At 49.1% G+C, this 16,687-nt stretch overlaps 1 protein-coding gene across 1 annotated transcript in view; it reads left to right on the top strand.

Annotated features, from left to right (window-relative positions):
* Window positions 1-3,226: 3,226 nt before the first annotated feature.
* Window positions 3,227-16,687, top strand: part of CAPRIN1 (cell cycle associated protein 1) — a 32,704-nt gene continuing 19,243 nt past the window's right edge. The window contains exons 1-3 of the mRNA XM_040410702.1: window positions 3,227-3,381; window positions 5,456-5,596; window positions 16,295-16,357. Coding sequence (XP_040266636.1) covers window positions 5,456-5,596; window positions 16,295-16,357 — 204 coding nt within the window. The 5' untranslated portion in view covers window positions 3,227-3,381. The remainder of the gene's footprint in view (window positions 3,382-5,455; window positions 5,597-16,294; window positions 16,358-16,687) is intronic.

The raw sequence follows: 16,687 nt of genomic DNA, 5'->3' as shown, positions 1-16,687 counted from the left end.
TAGGACATATCCTATTTTTGGACGGACGCTATTCACTGGCTGTTAAAAGAATGGCCATGTGAATAGCCCCATAGACTTTCACTGGTGCAAAAAATGGCCGTGTGCATGTAGCCTAAGTGGAGAAGACTGCGATCCTGGAGCGCTAAGTCACCCCGAGTTGTCACAATGGGTTGATTGCAGACCCCTGAGATATTATATATAGCTATATGAATAAATAAACGTTAAACCCGCGCTGACTGTTATGATGTGTCAAACGGTCCAAATTTAATGTATCTTATTGCTTTATCACGGTCAAAATTATTACCTGCTTCAGGCGTGCTCAGGTTAGCCGGTTTCCATACAGACTGGTTAGTACTTGCGTCCTCTCTTTGCAATATCTTCAGGCTTCTAATACTCACGTGCGCGCGGCTCCGGTCGGTAGCTCGCGCGTGTGGGTAGAAGCCGCGTTGGTGTTGTCAGGGAGACGGCTTCTTCTGTGTGACGTCACACTGTGCTGGATATGGATGCCTCCTCGGTCCACACTTACTGCCGACGCGTTTTGAAATTCACAGATTTTTTTTTTCCTCTAGCACTTAGTCAGTGCGGGTTTAAAGTTTATTTATTCAGGTGACACATATTGCCTACTGTCTCCGGCCTGTATCTAACATGGAGGTGACACATATTGACTACTGTCTCCGGCCTGTATCTAACATGGAGGTAACACATATTGCCTACTGTCTCCGGCCTGTATCTAACATGCAGGTAACACATATTGCCTACTGTCTCCGGCCTGTATCTAACATGGAGGTAACACATATTGCCTACTGTCTCCGGCCTGTATCTAACATGCAGGTAACACATATTGCCTACTGTCTCCGGCCTGTATCTAACATGGAGGTGACACATATTGCCTACTGTCTCCGGCCTGTATCTAACATGGAGGTGACACATATTGCCTACTGTCTCCGGCCTGTATCTAACATGCAGGTGACACATATTGCCTACTGTCTCCGGCCTGTATCTAACATGCAGGTAACACATATTGACTACTGTCCCCGGCCTGTATCTAACATGGAGGTGACACATATTGCCTACTGTCTCCGGCCTGTATCTAACATGGAGGTGACACATATTGCCTACTGTCTCCGGCCTGTATCTAACATGGAGGTGACACATATTGCCTACTGTCTCCGGCCTGTATCTAACATGGAGGTGACACATATTGCCTACTGTCTCCGGCCTGTATCTAACATGGAGGTGACACATATTGCCTACTGTCTCCGGCCTGTATCTAACATGGAGGTGACACATATTGCCTACTGTCTCCGGCCTGTATCTAACATGGAGGTGACACATATTGCCTACTGTCTCCGGCCTGTATCTAACATGGAGGTGACACATATTGCCTACTGTCTCCGGCCTGTATCTAACATGGAGGTGACACATATTGCCTACTGTCTCCGGCCTGTATCTAACATGGAGGTGACACATATTGCCTACTGTCTCCGGCCTGTATCTAACATGGAGGTGACACATATTGCCTACTGTCTCCGGCCTGTATCTAACATGGAGGTGACACATATTGCCTACTGTCTCCGGCCTGTATCTAACATGGAGGTGACACATATTGCCTACTGTCTCCGGCCTGTATCTAACATGGAGGTGACACATATTGCCTACTGTCTCCGGCCTGTATCTAACATGGAGGTGACACATATTGCCTACTGTCTCCGGCCTGTATCTAACATGGAGGTGACACATATTGCCTACTGTCTCCGGCCTGTATCTAACATGGAGGTGACACATATTGCCTACTGTCTCCGGCCTGTATCTAACATGGAGGTGACACATATTGCCTACTGTCTCCGGCCTGTATCTAACATGGAGGTAAGGGTACTTCCACACTAGCGTTATTCTTTTCCGGCATTGAGTTCCGTCCTAGGGTCTCAATACCGGGGAAAAAACGCATCAGTTTTGTCCTAATGCATTCTGAATGGAAAGCAATCAGTTCAGTATGCATCAGGATGTCTTCAGTTCCGTCCCTTGTACGGTATTTTTTTCCGGCCAAAATCCTGGAACATTACCGCAGTTGCCGGATCCGGTGTTAATTTCCATAGAAATGTATAAATGCCGCATCCGGTACCAAGGGTTCTAGAAATTGCCGTGTCGCCGGTGTTCTGCCAGATCTCTATAGCTTGCCGAAAGTCTATAGCGGAAGTGACGTGGTGCACTGCACAAGCGCACTTCCACAAATCATCCGCATCATCGTCTTAAAGTGACAGTCACCTCCAGTAAAATACAGCATCTACATTAATTTGTACCCTCGCGGCCTCGCTTCGCTCGCCACGCATCGGGCTCGGCCTCGCTGCGCTCGGCATTTTGTAAAACTAACTCTGCCGCCATTGATAGTAAAGAAGGAAATGGATAGTAAAGAAAGAGACTATCCATTTCCTTCTTTACTATCAATGGCGGCATAGAGTTAGTTTTACAAAATGCCGAGCGCAGCGCGTGGCGAGCGAAGCAAGCCCGCAAGGGTACAAATTAATGTAGATTAATGGAGCTGTATTTTAATGTAGATGACTGTCACTTTAAGAAATGTGCGCACGCGCGGTGCTGCAGGAATGCTTCGCTGAAGTACGCTTGTGCGCTTGCGCAGCGCACCACGTCACTTCCGCTATAGACTTTCGGCAAGCTATAGAGATCTGGCAGAACACCGGATCTGGTTTTCCAGTCTGCGCCGGGATATAGGAGGAGCTGGTTTCACTTTTGATCTTTGAAAAAATTTAAGTACCGGATCCATGTGAAAATAGCCTAATGCATATTGATTACTGTCTCTGGCCTGTAATAAACTTTAAATAATACGTTTGTTTAGATATTTGGTTAGAAGTCATTTTGGGAAGAGAAGGGAGCGCAGAACCAGGAAGAGGAAACGGAGGCAAAGTCCTGCATTCTGCTACAAAAACACAACAATGAACACTGCCCCTTTAACCAGAGGGCGGGGTTTATGTCCCTGTATTAGCCTAAGCCCGCCTCTTTTATACTCCTCCCTTCCCCGTGGTCCTCGACCCTGCCCATTGCCCTCCATTGTCCGTTTAGGCTCACTGTGTGTCGCCTGATTCTTCCTTTGACTATCGCAGGCGAACACCGAATACCGTGAGGTAACGGAGCGCATCTCCAGAGCTTGTCGGAACGCAAGGAATAGCGGGAAAGAAGCGGCTTACGCTTCAGGCACCGTGGCGGGCAGCCCGCATCAGGCCCCCAGCTGTGTAAATTCCTCCGCTTCCTGTCTTTCGGCCTCATTAGCTCGGTGAGGCGGCAGTGGCGGCGGCGACTCCTCTCTCAACCTCACACCGCGACCAGCGCTCAGGCCCCGTGACCGACACACCGCGGAGACCCTGAAAGGTGGGGCGGGAGGGCGATGGCTGCACCATCGGGTCTGGGAGCGGGCGTAATGATTATTGATAATGGAGGGGTAATAGGGTCCGGGTCGGGATTGTTTTCTGTGCCGGCGGATGGATACAGCCGTGTATTTGCCAGCCCGGGGTGTTGTAGCTGCTGGTCCGTTATTGGGGAGCACTGACCCCTGACCTTTCCATGGACATGGCTGACCCTCAGAGTAGCCCCTGTCTCCATGGTGATGGCTGCTCAGTTGCCTTCTTATCCACCTTATAAGGGGGGGAGAATAATATATATATTTTTTTTTACAGTGGGGTAAAAAAAACTTTATTGTATAAAATCTAAGTGGTCTTTCATTTTCTACTAACTCTACCATGAAGGTTGAAAATTATATAAATATATATATATATTTTTTTACTTTTACTTTTTCCCCCCTCTACGTTTTCAAGTGATTTTAAAGGGGTCTTTGAGTTTTAAAAAAATATATAAGACCTATTGAGTCTTGATAGGTGGGTGTCTGATTGCTGCGGCCCCCAGCGATCACTAGAACGAGGAGAGAGAAGAGCTCACATTGCACTTCCTCTGCGCTGCAGGAGACAGGCTCAATAGAGAGTTTAAATGTGAGCTCTTCTCTCTCCTCGTTCTAACGACTGTCTGGGGGGGGGGGTCTCAGCACTCGGACCCCCACTGATCAAAGCTTTTGATACGTCTCTGACGTAAGGTCTTTTGAATACTAAGTGACCCTTTAAAGGGGTTCTCTGGTCTTTTGATATTGATGACCTATCCTCAGGATAGGTCATCAATATCAGATCGTTTTTTTTTTTTGCCGTCTGCCAACCGTGGATCCACAAAAAAACGGAAGCCCATTGTAGAAATGCCTATTCTTGTCCACAAAACGGTCAAGAATAGGACATGTTCTATTTATTTTTTTGCGGGGCCACGAACGGAGCAATGGATGTGGACAGCAGACAGAGTGCTGTCGGCATCTTTTGCGGCCCCAATAAAGTGAATGGGTCCTCATCCGAGCCGGCAAAAACTGCGGCTCGGATGCGGACCAGAACTATGGTCGTGTTTATGAGGAGCTCACTGCTGCTGTCTATGGCAGAGCAGGAAGGGAGACGGCACGCGAGCACACTGGGCACCGTCTCCTCATACAGCTGATCGGTGGGGGTGCCAGTTGTCGGACCCCCTTCCCCGCCGATCGGATATTGGTGACCTATCTAGGTCATCATCATTAAAAGCCCGGACAGCCCCTTTAAAAAATGACTAAAAGTAAGGAAGTTGGGGGGAGAAACCTGGTAAATCCCCTGTCTGTGCCATGGTCCTGCTGGCATGTGATGACATGTTGCGTGTTGGCTGCAGCGGTCGTGTGTAGGTACGGCACGCCATCACTGCAGGGATGTGAAAGGAGACCTGATGTGCTGGAGCGGTGGCGATTTACCTGGTTATGGTTATTTTTAGCCACATTCTCTGCTTTTAGTAAATATATGTATTTAGTCGGGTTATTGGTCTTAAAGGGGTCGTCCATCTTTGGCTGCCTTTCTGCCCCCTCCCCCACACCAGTCCTGTGGACAGAAGTTTGCGTCCTGGTCCCTGCTTGTCTACTTTCAGAGTGAATTGGGATAGTGTGCCACTGCAGGCAATGACTGGCAGCAGCAGTGATGTGTCCCCCAAGCAGCTTGTGATTGGCTGTAGTGGCATGCGGGAATCCTAGCCACTCTGGGGCTGACAAATGGAAGCTGGAGCATGGAGAACAGAGGATCTGGAGCCAAGTGGGGTGGGGGGGGGGCAGGTAAGTGCCCCCTTTGCAGGTTTAGTGAAGTGATGGTGGACAACCCCTTCAATTCAGATTATTCGGCATGTAGTGGGCATCAGACGACAGCGTACCAGCCTTCTCGGTCTCTGATGCCAGTACAGATTATGAAGCAGGCTGGTTCCAGGGTGAACGGTTATTGCTATAGGCGCACAGTGTCTACTACATCGGGTCCGCTCAGCTGTAGGGGTGTGGTGGCCTGGTTGGGAGATAAGTAGCGCTGCCTGGGTAAGGAGGGTGCTAATGTTTTGTCTTCTCTTCTCTTAGATGCCCTCAGCCACAAGCAGCAAGGCTGTGCCGGGCTCCGGCGAGGCAGCGGCGACTGGTACTGGAAGCATACAGAGTGAGGCCATGAAACAGATCCTGGTGGTCCTTGACAAGAAAATCCGTAACCTTGAAAAGAAGAAGGTTTGTATATTTGACAATATGAAGGCTGTAGATGTGCCTCCCACACAGCGCTGGGTGCTGAATCATGAGCTCTTGTTGGGTCGTGCCCCCTCTGCCTAGTACCAGCCAGGGTGATCGCTGCGGTTCTAACCTCCCCCGGCCTTGGAAATGTGTCTTCCCGTCTGTGGTGTTGGCATATGAACCTTGTCTGTGACTTGACGCATTTCCAGCCTCTGAAGTTTCTTTCATCAGTTTCAGATTTGAATTGGATCCACTGAGCTTGTACAAGGAATCCCTGGTAAGGGTAGGTTCACACCTGCAGCAGCCAATCCGAGGTTACCCTCCGGCAGGGGAGCGGAATACCAAAGTTTCCATATCCGGCAAAGCCAGACGCCGGACCTCATTATAGTGAATGGGATCTGGCGGTGTCTGGCTATGCCGGATACAGCAATTCCAGTAGACCGTTCCTCCGCCTGCTGCAGGTGTGGATTTGCCCATTAGGGGGTTGAATACTTGCACCGTGGTACAAGGCTTTTGCTGCCCTCATGTACATTGTAGATGCAAGATATTCAGTCCTGGTTCTTGGCACATGCAAACACCTTACCAAATCTGCACTGGGCTTAGCTTCTTTAGGAGTCTTGGCTGAGATGAAACCAAGCTTTTTGCATATGCCGGAACAGTTGCCTGTAGCAGGGATGCCCAACCTGCACCCTCCAGCTGTTGCAAAACTACAACCTCCAGCATGCCTGGACAGCCTACAGCTATTAGTGCATGCTGGGAGTTGTAGTTTTGCAACAGGTGGAGGGCTGCAGGTTGAGCATCCCCGGCCTATAGTGAATACTCTTGGAAGACCTGTGAAGGGGAGCATGCTTCTGGGTGCTGGCATCTTCGTTCCTCTACTCCCTGGATGTAAACCTCCTGTTTGCTGTTGCTGCAGCCAATCAGCCTCACAAATGAGTCCCCACCCCCCATGTGTGACGTGACTATTTGTCATGACACAAGGGAGGCAGGTCACCACTGCAGCCAGCGATTGGCTGCAGAAGGGTCAAACAGGAAACTTGCATCCAGGGGACCCAACAGAGCAGTCTTGCTGCCAGCAATCAACATCCCCTTTACTCCACTTACTGCCACATTTGTATTGGGCTCTGTTCACATGAGTCTCATGGCTGGTTTATCATGGAGTTGTCTGTGGCTGATCCTTAAAAGGGCAGAATTCTCAGCTGCCGTTTCATGTGGCAAGTACAGGCGCAGCGCGGCAATTATAGGTAATCTGTGTGCGGCTTCTGTTGTGAACATGTAATGGCGGTCCTTTGGTCTCAGACAGCCCCTCCCTATGCATTGCTCTGCTTCTTTCTACTCCACAGAACAGTGGTCTTCAGCCCGTGAAGCTCTCGGGGCACGCTGGGGGTTGTAGTCTTGCCACCAGTTGGAGATTACAGTAGGTCGGGTACATGTGCCCTGCCCCCAGCCCAGTCGTGTTCTGCCAGTCTCGGTGTTCATGTGTTTGCACATACGACGTGCAGGGAAAACGAGCGCACCCGCCAGGCGTCTGTCCTCGCCCCATTCACTGCGAGTGACGTAGAGCTGCCGGTTTTCATGCAAAAAATAAAAAGAATTCTCCAGCATAGAGTAGAAGCCGAGCGCATGTGGTTTCAGAAAGCTCGTCCGACCGGCGCTGCTGCTGCGGGTTTTATCCGTGGCTTTAAGTCTTTGCGATGTGGAGGCTGAAGGCCACGAACACCTGCTGCAATTCTGGCGCATTTCAGTTTTTTTTTTAATGCAGTGGACCAGTCACCTGTGGCTGTGCCCTTACTGGGCTTTCTGGTCTGCTGGCGTCGACCCTGAACGCTTGTGCGTTGGGAGGGGTGGACACATCGGGTGCAGCGTCTGCAGACCATGGCTGCATTTATTTGGCTGTGAACTTGACTTCTCCGTGGTCTGTTATGGCTCCTCATGGGTAACGGGCTCAACTCGGAGCCGTAGATGTCGTTCCCCTTGCAGATGTGACATGCCAGACCCCCTTGGGGGGGGGGGGGATTCTGCACTGCAGAGGTGGAACGACTGCTGCCCCTGACTCCTGCATTTTGGGTTCTTGTTGTGTCCAGACCCCTATTAGGGGTGTACACCCCCCGCGAGACTGCCCCATCCATGCCGCTGCCTCTGGTCTAGATGAATGGAACTGCATCGTGTGAATACCCCGTTACGCGGGCTCGTGGAGGTGTACTGTACGCGTTCGGTCTGCACCTTTTGGATGTGTATATATGCCAATAAAAATGACCAGACCGCATGAAATGTATAAATATAATAACACAATTCATACATGAAACCAAGTGCGTCTAAGAATCTCCTACGTGCAATGAACAGTCCCTATGCCCCTTGTGTGTCCCCTCTGGGGCGGCGCCAGCCCCCGACGCGCGTTTCGGCGGACCTTCGTCTGAATGTAGTGGACTTTGAGATCCTCCAACTGTATATACAAAAACCTGATGTATAAGAGGCGCCCGGTCACTGGCACTAACGCAGTTAACCAGTTCCTGGCTGGATCCTGTATTTGGCACAGAATTTATGGAGGGGGAATGTTTACATGGCAGAACTTGGCGCAGATTGCAACTGGCGAACCAGTCTTGTGAGGCTGTGGTGTGCTGGGGGTCAGTGTGCTGCCAGTGGAACTACAACTACCAGCGTGCCCGGTCAGACAGCGGCCATCGTCCTGATATTACACAGCCGTGACTGCCGAGGAACTAGGCCGCACGTGTGTCGCTGGCGGCGGGGCGGAGCTGCTGTATCGCGGCGCTTTGTGTCGGGCAGGTCCCGGCTCGGCGCCGCACATGGACTAGGCCGCGGGCAAACATGGCGGCTCCCAGTGTGAGGCGCGGAGGGTGGGGGAGGGGAGGCGGCCTCCTCATTGTGTCCCGTTCGGAGAGGAGGTGACGTCTCCTCATCATGGGGGCCCTCTGCGGGCGGACTACAAGTCCCAGAATGCCCTGCGCCGACTGCCGCGGTGTGGGCTCTGGGACAGGAAGCCATCACGTTTCTGTGACCGCCTGCTCCCCGCATTCTCCGGCCATTGTGTCCCTGAAGTAGATGAGACTCCTGCAGTCGTCTCACCTCCTTATATGCGATGATGATTTTTTTATTTTTTATAAAAGCTTAGTAAAACGTGTAGAACTGCATGAACTTCATGGCTTTGTGTTTTTTGTATGCCCTAAATTCACCCACTCCTCTCCCCCAATGGAATGCAGCCAGGAGCCCCCTTTGCAGGCCGCCATATTGGTGCCTAGGAGGCCCCTAGCGACAGCCGCCATGTTGACTGGCGAACTAAGGCCGCATGCACACTGTGCATGGTACACGTGGAGTTTTGCACCTAATACAGCGCCAGCTCCGTATAAAAGATTTTTTTTTTTAAATCTCGGAAATTAAACTGTGGCGCATATATTATTTCCAATGCACAGAACAATGTCTGGGGGCAAATCGGCGTCAAAATCTGCAAGTAGCAGATGCAGCAACCGCCACATGAGCTACACGGCCGCGCGCAGGCGCCGTTAGGGAAGGTCCTCGTGTACCAGAAATATCCATTGCAGGGTTAGCTGCCCAATCTGCCTGCATTAGGGCTCATTCACACGAACGTAAGGGCTCCGTGCTCGTGCTGCAGACCGCAATATACGGGCTTCGGCCGTGTGCACATTTGGACCCACTGGCTTGAATTGGTCCGTAAGATACGGCTGAAGATGGGACATGGCCTATCTTTTGTGGATTGCGGACTCGCACTGCACGCAGCCGGTGGCCGTATATTGCGGTCCGCAGCATGGGCACGGAGCCCTTACGTTTGTGTGAATGAGCCTTTAGGGAGAGTTCACACCTGTTATTTTTCTGCTTGTGGTGTGTGTGGTTTTTTTTTTTCCTGGGGGGGGGGGGGGGGGTTTATGGGGACGACTCAGGTGGAAGTGGCGCAAACGGATGCCAAATTTGTGTAACTGATGCCCGGGATTTTTTTATTTTTTGCTGACTGATCAGAAAAATAATGATGTGGATTCTGCTGCCGAGTCGCCACACACATGGCCCCGCCGCACCGAAAGGGGTGAAAATCCGAAGAAAGATTTGACGAGCTGCAGCTTTAAAATCGGCACCACTTGGCAATTTAGTTAACAGATTTTTAGTTTCTCTTCCCACCGCACATGGATCAGATTTGATAAAATCTCGTCTGCTTTTGCTGCCACCATACACTGCAGGTCGTCTGTCAGCAAATCCGTACGTAAAATGCGCAGAGTGGACGCTGCGTCTGAAAGGGGAGTGGGGTTCTGATGGGGTTTCTAGGAGGCCGCTTTTTATAAGGCGAACACTTTAACGGCTGCGCGGGTGGCATAACCTCAAACGTAGCGGCATAAGCATCCTGCATTACGGGCGGGGGACACGTTCCGCTAATTTTAAATTTGTGTATTTGGACTAGGCTATAAAATCTGTGTGTGCAGCGCAGTGACATGTCGACCATTGGCTGCCATGTTGAAGATGCATAACTCGTGGCGTACATTACTTGGCCTGGTGCCTGCGTACTGCAGAGTAAAATGGGTGCACGCTAGGGCTGCAGTAAACCATTATTTCAGTAAGGGCTCATGCACACGACCGTATGGCTTTTTCTGTGTTTTGCGGTCTGTTTTTCGAAGGGATCCGTTCCGTGTTTTTTTTTTTTTTTTCGTTTCTGTTCAGTCTTTCCGTATGGCATATACAGTGTAGTGTAATTACATTAAAAAAAATAGTCTGGGCATAACATTTTCAATAGATGGTTCCGCAAAAACGGAGCGGATATGGAAGGCGTACGGATGCATTTCCGTATGTGGTTTGTTTGTTTTGCGGACCCATTGACTTGAATGGAGCCAAGCACCGTGATTTGCGGACAATAATGGGACATGTTCTTTCTTTTCACGATACGGAATGCACACTGAGACACTTCCGTTTTTTTGGCTGAACCATTGAAATGAATGGTTCAGTAAAAGTACCGCATACTGAACTAAAAAAACGGTCAGTATACCAGGGCTCCAGATGGCGACCAAAATGGTCGCCAATGCGACTTAGAATTTACAAATGGCGACAAGACTTTTTGCGACTAGACCCGCCGCCGCAGCTCTGCTCAATACAGCGGCGGGCACAGGAGCTGATGTTCTCAGCAGCGCAGGAGGAGTCTCTCCCTCCCCCCTGTGCTGCTGCCGCCGCCTCTGCCAATAAGAAGAGACGGGAGGAGGAGGGGAGGGGCTGTGGCCACTGCGCCACCAATGAAGAAAACTGACCTGTCATACAAATACAGGAGGCGGGTGCCGGAGTCAAATAGCCGGCACCCGACCTTTGTGACAGGGAGCTGCGATCAGCTGCAGTTGAGTTAACCCTTCAGGTGCGGTACCTGAGGGGTTAATTGTAGCTGATCGCAGCCCCCTGTCACAAAGGTCGGGTGCCGGCTATTTGACTCCGGCACCCGCCTCCTGTATTTGTATAAGAAACGTTGGTGGCACAGTGCGGCCCCCCCAGTATAATAAACATTGGTGGCTCAGTGGGAAGTGCCAATGAGGGTTAAAAATAATAAAAGAAAATTAACTCACCTCCTCCAGTTGATCGCATAGCTGCCGGTCTCCTGTACTTCTTTCTTCAGGACCTGTGGTGACGTCACTGAGCTCATCACCATGGTAATGGATCATGTGATGAGCACAGTGACGTCACCACAGGTCCTGAAGAAAGAAGTAAGTACAGGAGACCGGCAGCTATGCGATCAACTGGAGGAGGTGAGTTAATTTTCTTTTATTATTTTTAACACTCATTGGCACTTCCCACTGAGCCACCAATGTTTATTATACTTGGGGGGGGGGGGGGGGCGCACTGTGCCACCAACGTTACTTATACAAATACAGGAGGCGGGTTAGGGTTGAGTAAATTATTTTTTTATTTTTTAACCCTCATTGGCACTGCCCACTGCGCCACCAATGTTTATTATATTGGGGGGGGGGGGGGGCACACTGCGCCACCAATGTTTATTATTTTGAGGGGGGGCGCCACCAATGTTTATTATACTGGGATGATGGGTGGCGCACTGCGCCACCAATGTTTATTATACTGGGGTGATGGGGGGCGCACTGCGCCACCAATGTTTATTATATTGACCTTCTACTATGCATTCTGTATTCAGAATGCTATTACTTTCCCTTATAAGGGTACTTTCACACTAGCGTTTTTCTTTTCCGGCGTTGAGTTCCGTCCTAGGGGCTCAAATCCGGAAAAGAACTGATCAGTTTTATCCCCATGCATTCTGAATGGAGAGTCAGTCCTTCAGGATGCATCAGGATGTCTTCAGTTCAGTCTTTTTGACTGATCAGGCTTTTCAGAAAAACGTAGCATGCAGTATTTTTACCTCCGGCCAAAAAGCCTGAACACTTTGACTGAACGCCGGATCAGGCCTTTTTCCCATTGACTTGCATTAACGCCGGATCTGGCACTGTGTGTTCAGTCAAAACGGATCAGGCTTTTGCATGTTAAACCCGAAAAATGTGAAAAAAAAGTTAAAGTCCATAAATGGCGGATCCGTTTTTTCCAATGCATTTTTTCATTGTGATCAAAATCCTGATCAGGATTCAAATGTAATCCGTTTTCACACGTTTTTCCGGATCCGGCGGGCAGTTCCGGTGTCGGAATTGAACGCCGGATTAAAACAACGCTAGTGTGAAAGTAGCCTAACCATGTTATAAAGGGAAAATAATACAGTGAATAGACTTTCATCCTAGGAACCATGCGTGAAAATCGCGCCGCATCCGCACTTGCTTGCGATTTTCACACAGCCCCATTAACTTCTATGGGGCCTGCGTTGCGTGAAAAACGCACAACAGAGCATGCTGCAATTTTCACGCAACGCACAAGTGATGTGTGAAAATCACCGCTCATGTGCACAGCCCCATAGAAGTGAATGGGTCCGGATTTAGTGCGGGTGCATTCCGGTATTTTGAATGCCGGATCTGGCACTATTACATTCCTATGGGGAAAAATGCTGGATCCGGCATTCAGGCAAATCTTCATTTTTTTTTTTGCCGGAGATAAAACCGTAGCATGCTGCGGTTTTATCTTTTGCCTAATCAGTCAAAATGACTGAACTGAAGACATCCTGATGCATCCTGAACGGATTACTCTCCATTCAGAATGCAGGGGGATAAAACTGATCAGTTCTTTTCCGGTATAGAGCCCCTAGGACGGAATTCTATGCCGGAAAAGAAAAACGCTAGTGTGAAAGTACCCTAAAATATTAAGTTTAAATCCCCCCTTTCCCAATTTTACATATAAAATATATAAACAATAAATAAACATATTACATAGCGCTGTCCAAACTATTAAATTATTCAAAAATATCTCCTATGCGGTGAGCATTCGCCATTTTTTAGTCAACTTGTCACCCCAAAAAATAGGATAGGACGGTTCTATTATGGGCCGAATGTTTCATAAAATGCGAAATGCACGCGGCTTTTTTTTTTTGTTTTTTTTGCGCGGTATTGAGTATCGCAATACTTTTTTATGGAGACGAAAGCGAATCAAAATTTTGGTTTCAAAACAACCCTACGCCGATCTGATCGGCATAGCGTTGTCACGATACCAAAATTTTGATTCAGTTTCGATTTGGCGACTAAAAATTTGATTTGGCTCCTAAATTTTTCAGTTCAGGAGCCAATGGCTACTAGGTATTTATTTTAGGTTGGAGCACTGTATACTGAACGCAAAATACTGTTGTGTGCATGAGCCCTAATAATAGAGTAATATATATATTTATTATTAGAAGATTTTTTTAATTTTTTTTTACGATTAATCAAGTAATCTAATAAGAAAAAATGAATTAGACTGTTTTCCTTTATAAAAACTCAGACCCCCTACCATCAGTCCCCAACACCCCTCGTTCCCCCCCCCCCCCTGTGCGGTCAGCCCAAGTGCATCAGTTTCCCCAGTGCCATCAGCTCCACTCTCCTCCACCCCAGTGCCTTTAGCCCCTCCATGCCATCCATTGCCAGCTGTCCCCTTCAGTGCCATGTCCCCAGCGCCAGTGAAATAAAATACTTACCTTTCCTGTAGGGCGGCCGCTCCACAGCTCCTTCCTCTTCTTCTCTGCGCGCTGCACTGTATCCTGACGTCACATAGCGTTGGTTCATAGTGCGCGCTTACGTGCACTATGACCTGATGATGTGTCCGGATCCAGTGCAGCGCGGTACTGGCCGGCGGGTGATTGGTATTGCAGCTCAGCCCTGTACACTTGAATAGGACAGAGCTGCACCTTGGCCATGTGACCCATGAATGTGACGTCGTGGTTTTTGAGAACACATGATTGGTGGGGGTGCCGATCAATATGAAAACCCCTTCAAAGAGTTTGTTCAGGACACCTGGGAGAAAAATGGGTATAAAATCATTATTCAGAAAATTCGCTGCTTCTCCAGTGCAGACCCTATAACTTGCCTTATGCAGTTTTCATTACTTGCTACCCCCTTGTGGGTCTCTAAACATGTCTTACCTGCTGCTCCCCCCCCCAGGAACCAGAAAACCCATTATTTGCAGTTTTAGCCCCCTCTGGTCCAGCGCAGATGCTTTTGGTGTGTTCAGTCTGTGAGCGCTGATGTGCTATAGTTGCACATGATCGCACCTGCCAGGCCGCGATGCCGAGAAGTGCGCCACCTGACTTCTGTGGTTGCAGCGTTTACGTTGAGAAGTCGCGCTGGATCGGCAGGGAATAAAGAGCTCAGTAGGGTTGTGTGCTAGGGCGCGCCCTGCTCCGAAGAGCTGAAAGAACTATCACATTGAGGCTGATCTCAGACATTGGAGTGAATTGTTCACAACTTGTTCCATCGTAATCTGTCCTGAAGTCTGAAAATTAAATCTGAGTAGTTTTCGGGCTTTTGGTATTGCATAGATATTAGCATCGCGGATTGTGGGAATTTTTTTAATCGGGTTGTGGCTTTTCATGACTCGGCGTACTTTGGGCCGTCCGTAACCTCAAGGTGAGCCTTTGTATGTAGACTTTTACATTTCATAACTGGCTTTAAACACAGTCTGTCACCTCCAAAATTAAGGAAGGCACCTTGTTTTATGCAAATAAGGTTTACGGTGCACCGTCGGCGGGGCTGCTCCGTTCAGTGCCACTGGTTTTCCCTGTATCATTGTTGTAGCGCTGCAATCTTAGGAAATGTCAGTCAAACAAGGGGAAGCGCTGGGCAGCGTTACTGGCGGAGGCGCCGTGCACCAAATGGAGGGCCCCTGCCCATTCTCCGCCAGGATTGGAGCACCCAATTTCCTACGGTATGCTTAATTTTAAACAGAGCAGATGGCGCTGTTCACTGTGTAGTGGCCAGACCGGGGTACTGCAGTGCAGCTCCCATTCAATAGCTCATGTCGGGGGACCCTCATTTCAAAGGCCGGTTTTATTAAGTTTTCGTTTAAAAAGAAGGAAAATGAAATTCAAGCTTTGAAATAAACGCTGAAAATCTGTATCTAATTTTTGGGGATGTTCAAAATGTGTCGCGTTTTCATTTAAAGAGGACCTTTCACTAGAATAAAACCTCTAAGTATACAGACATGGAGAGCGGCGCCCAGGGATCTCCCTGCACTTACTGTTATCCCCGGGCGCCGCTCAGTTCTCCCGGTATAGGCTCCGGTATCTTCATAGTTAGCCTCCACCCAGGGGAACCTGCCGGCGTCTCATTCTCCCATGCTGTAGCGCTGGCCATAGCCTGAAAGGCTTTTTTTTCTCTCAGGCTATGAGCTGAGCGCTGCGATTGGCCAGCGCTACAGCCTGGGAGAAGGAGATGCCGGCAGGTTCCCCTGGGTGGAGCCGAACTATGAACATACCGGAGGCTATAACCGGAGAACGGAGCAGCGCCCGGGGATAACAGTAAGTGCAGGGGGATCCCTGGGCGCCGCTCTTCATGTCTGTATACTTAGTTTAGATGTTTTATTCTAGTGAAAGGTTCTCTTTAAAGGGAACCTGTCACCTGGATTTTGTGCATAGAGCTGAGGACATGGGTTGCTAGATGGCCGCTAGCACATCCGCAATACCCAGTCCCCATAGCTCTGTGTGCTTTTATTGTGTAAAAAAAACAAAAAACGATTTGATACTTATGCAAATTAACCCGAGATGAGTCCTGTCCCTGAGATGAGTCCAGCGTGAAGGAGCCCTGCACCGCCCGGCATCCTCAGAATCTCCTCCTTGCTCTCCGACATCAGAAAGCTAGAGCGCTGTAATCTCGCGATGCGTGAGCTAGCGCATGCGCAGTTCGTTCCCTGAGGCTGATGCCAGCACAGGGAAGGAACACCATGACGACACTGCGCATGCGCTAGCTCGAGCATCGCGAGATTACGGCGCTCTAGCTTTCTGACGTCTGAGAGAAAGGAGAAGATTGTGAGGATGCGGGGCGGTGCTGGGCTCCTTCACGCTGGACTCATCTCGGGTTCATTTGCATATGTGTAAAATTGTTTTTTTTTTTTTTTTTTTAAACACAAAAGCACACAGAGCTATGGGGACTGGGTATTGCGGATGTGCTAGCGGTGATCTAGCAACCCATGTCCTCGGCTCTATACACAAAATCCCGGTAACAGGTTCCCTTTAAGTCCATATGTTACTCAGCTGGGGTTGAACATGCCTGGACAGAACACTTATTAACTGCACTGATTAAAAGTCTCTACTGTGCAGTCGCCATAATTGTACATAATGTCTTGCAGGGCAAGTTGGATGACTACCAGGAACGAATGAGCAAAGGAGAGCGGCTGAATCAGGACCAACTGGTAAGGACAGAACTAGGCTATTTTTCATGTTAATGCTTGGGGATTTTATATCTATCTATCTCACCTAAAGAATTATTAGGAACACCTGTTCTATTTCTTATTAATGCAATTATCTAGTCAACCAATCACATGGCAGTTGCTTCAATGCATTTAGGGGGGGTGCTCCTGGTCAAGACAATCTCCTGAACTTTAAACTGAATGTCAGAATGGGAAAGAAAGGTGATTTAAAGGGCTTCTGTCAGCCCACTAAACCGTTATTTTTTTTTTTTTTTTGCTTAATAATAACCCCTACACTGCGATTTATCCATACATAAGTAAAATAAGAATTTT

Source organism: Bufo bufo, chromosome 10 (assembly GCF_905171765.1).
Source record: "Bufo bufo chromosome 10, aBufBuf1.1, whole genome shotgun sequence".
In the NCBI taxonomy this organism is placed as follows: Eukaryota; Metazoa; Chordata; class Amphibia; order Anura; family Bufonidae; genus Bufo; species Bufo bufo.
This window is presented reverse-complemented; position numbering and strand designations above follow the sequence as displayed.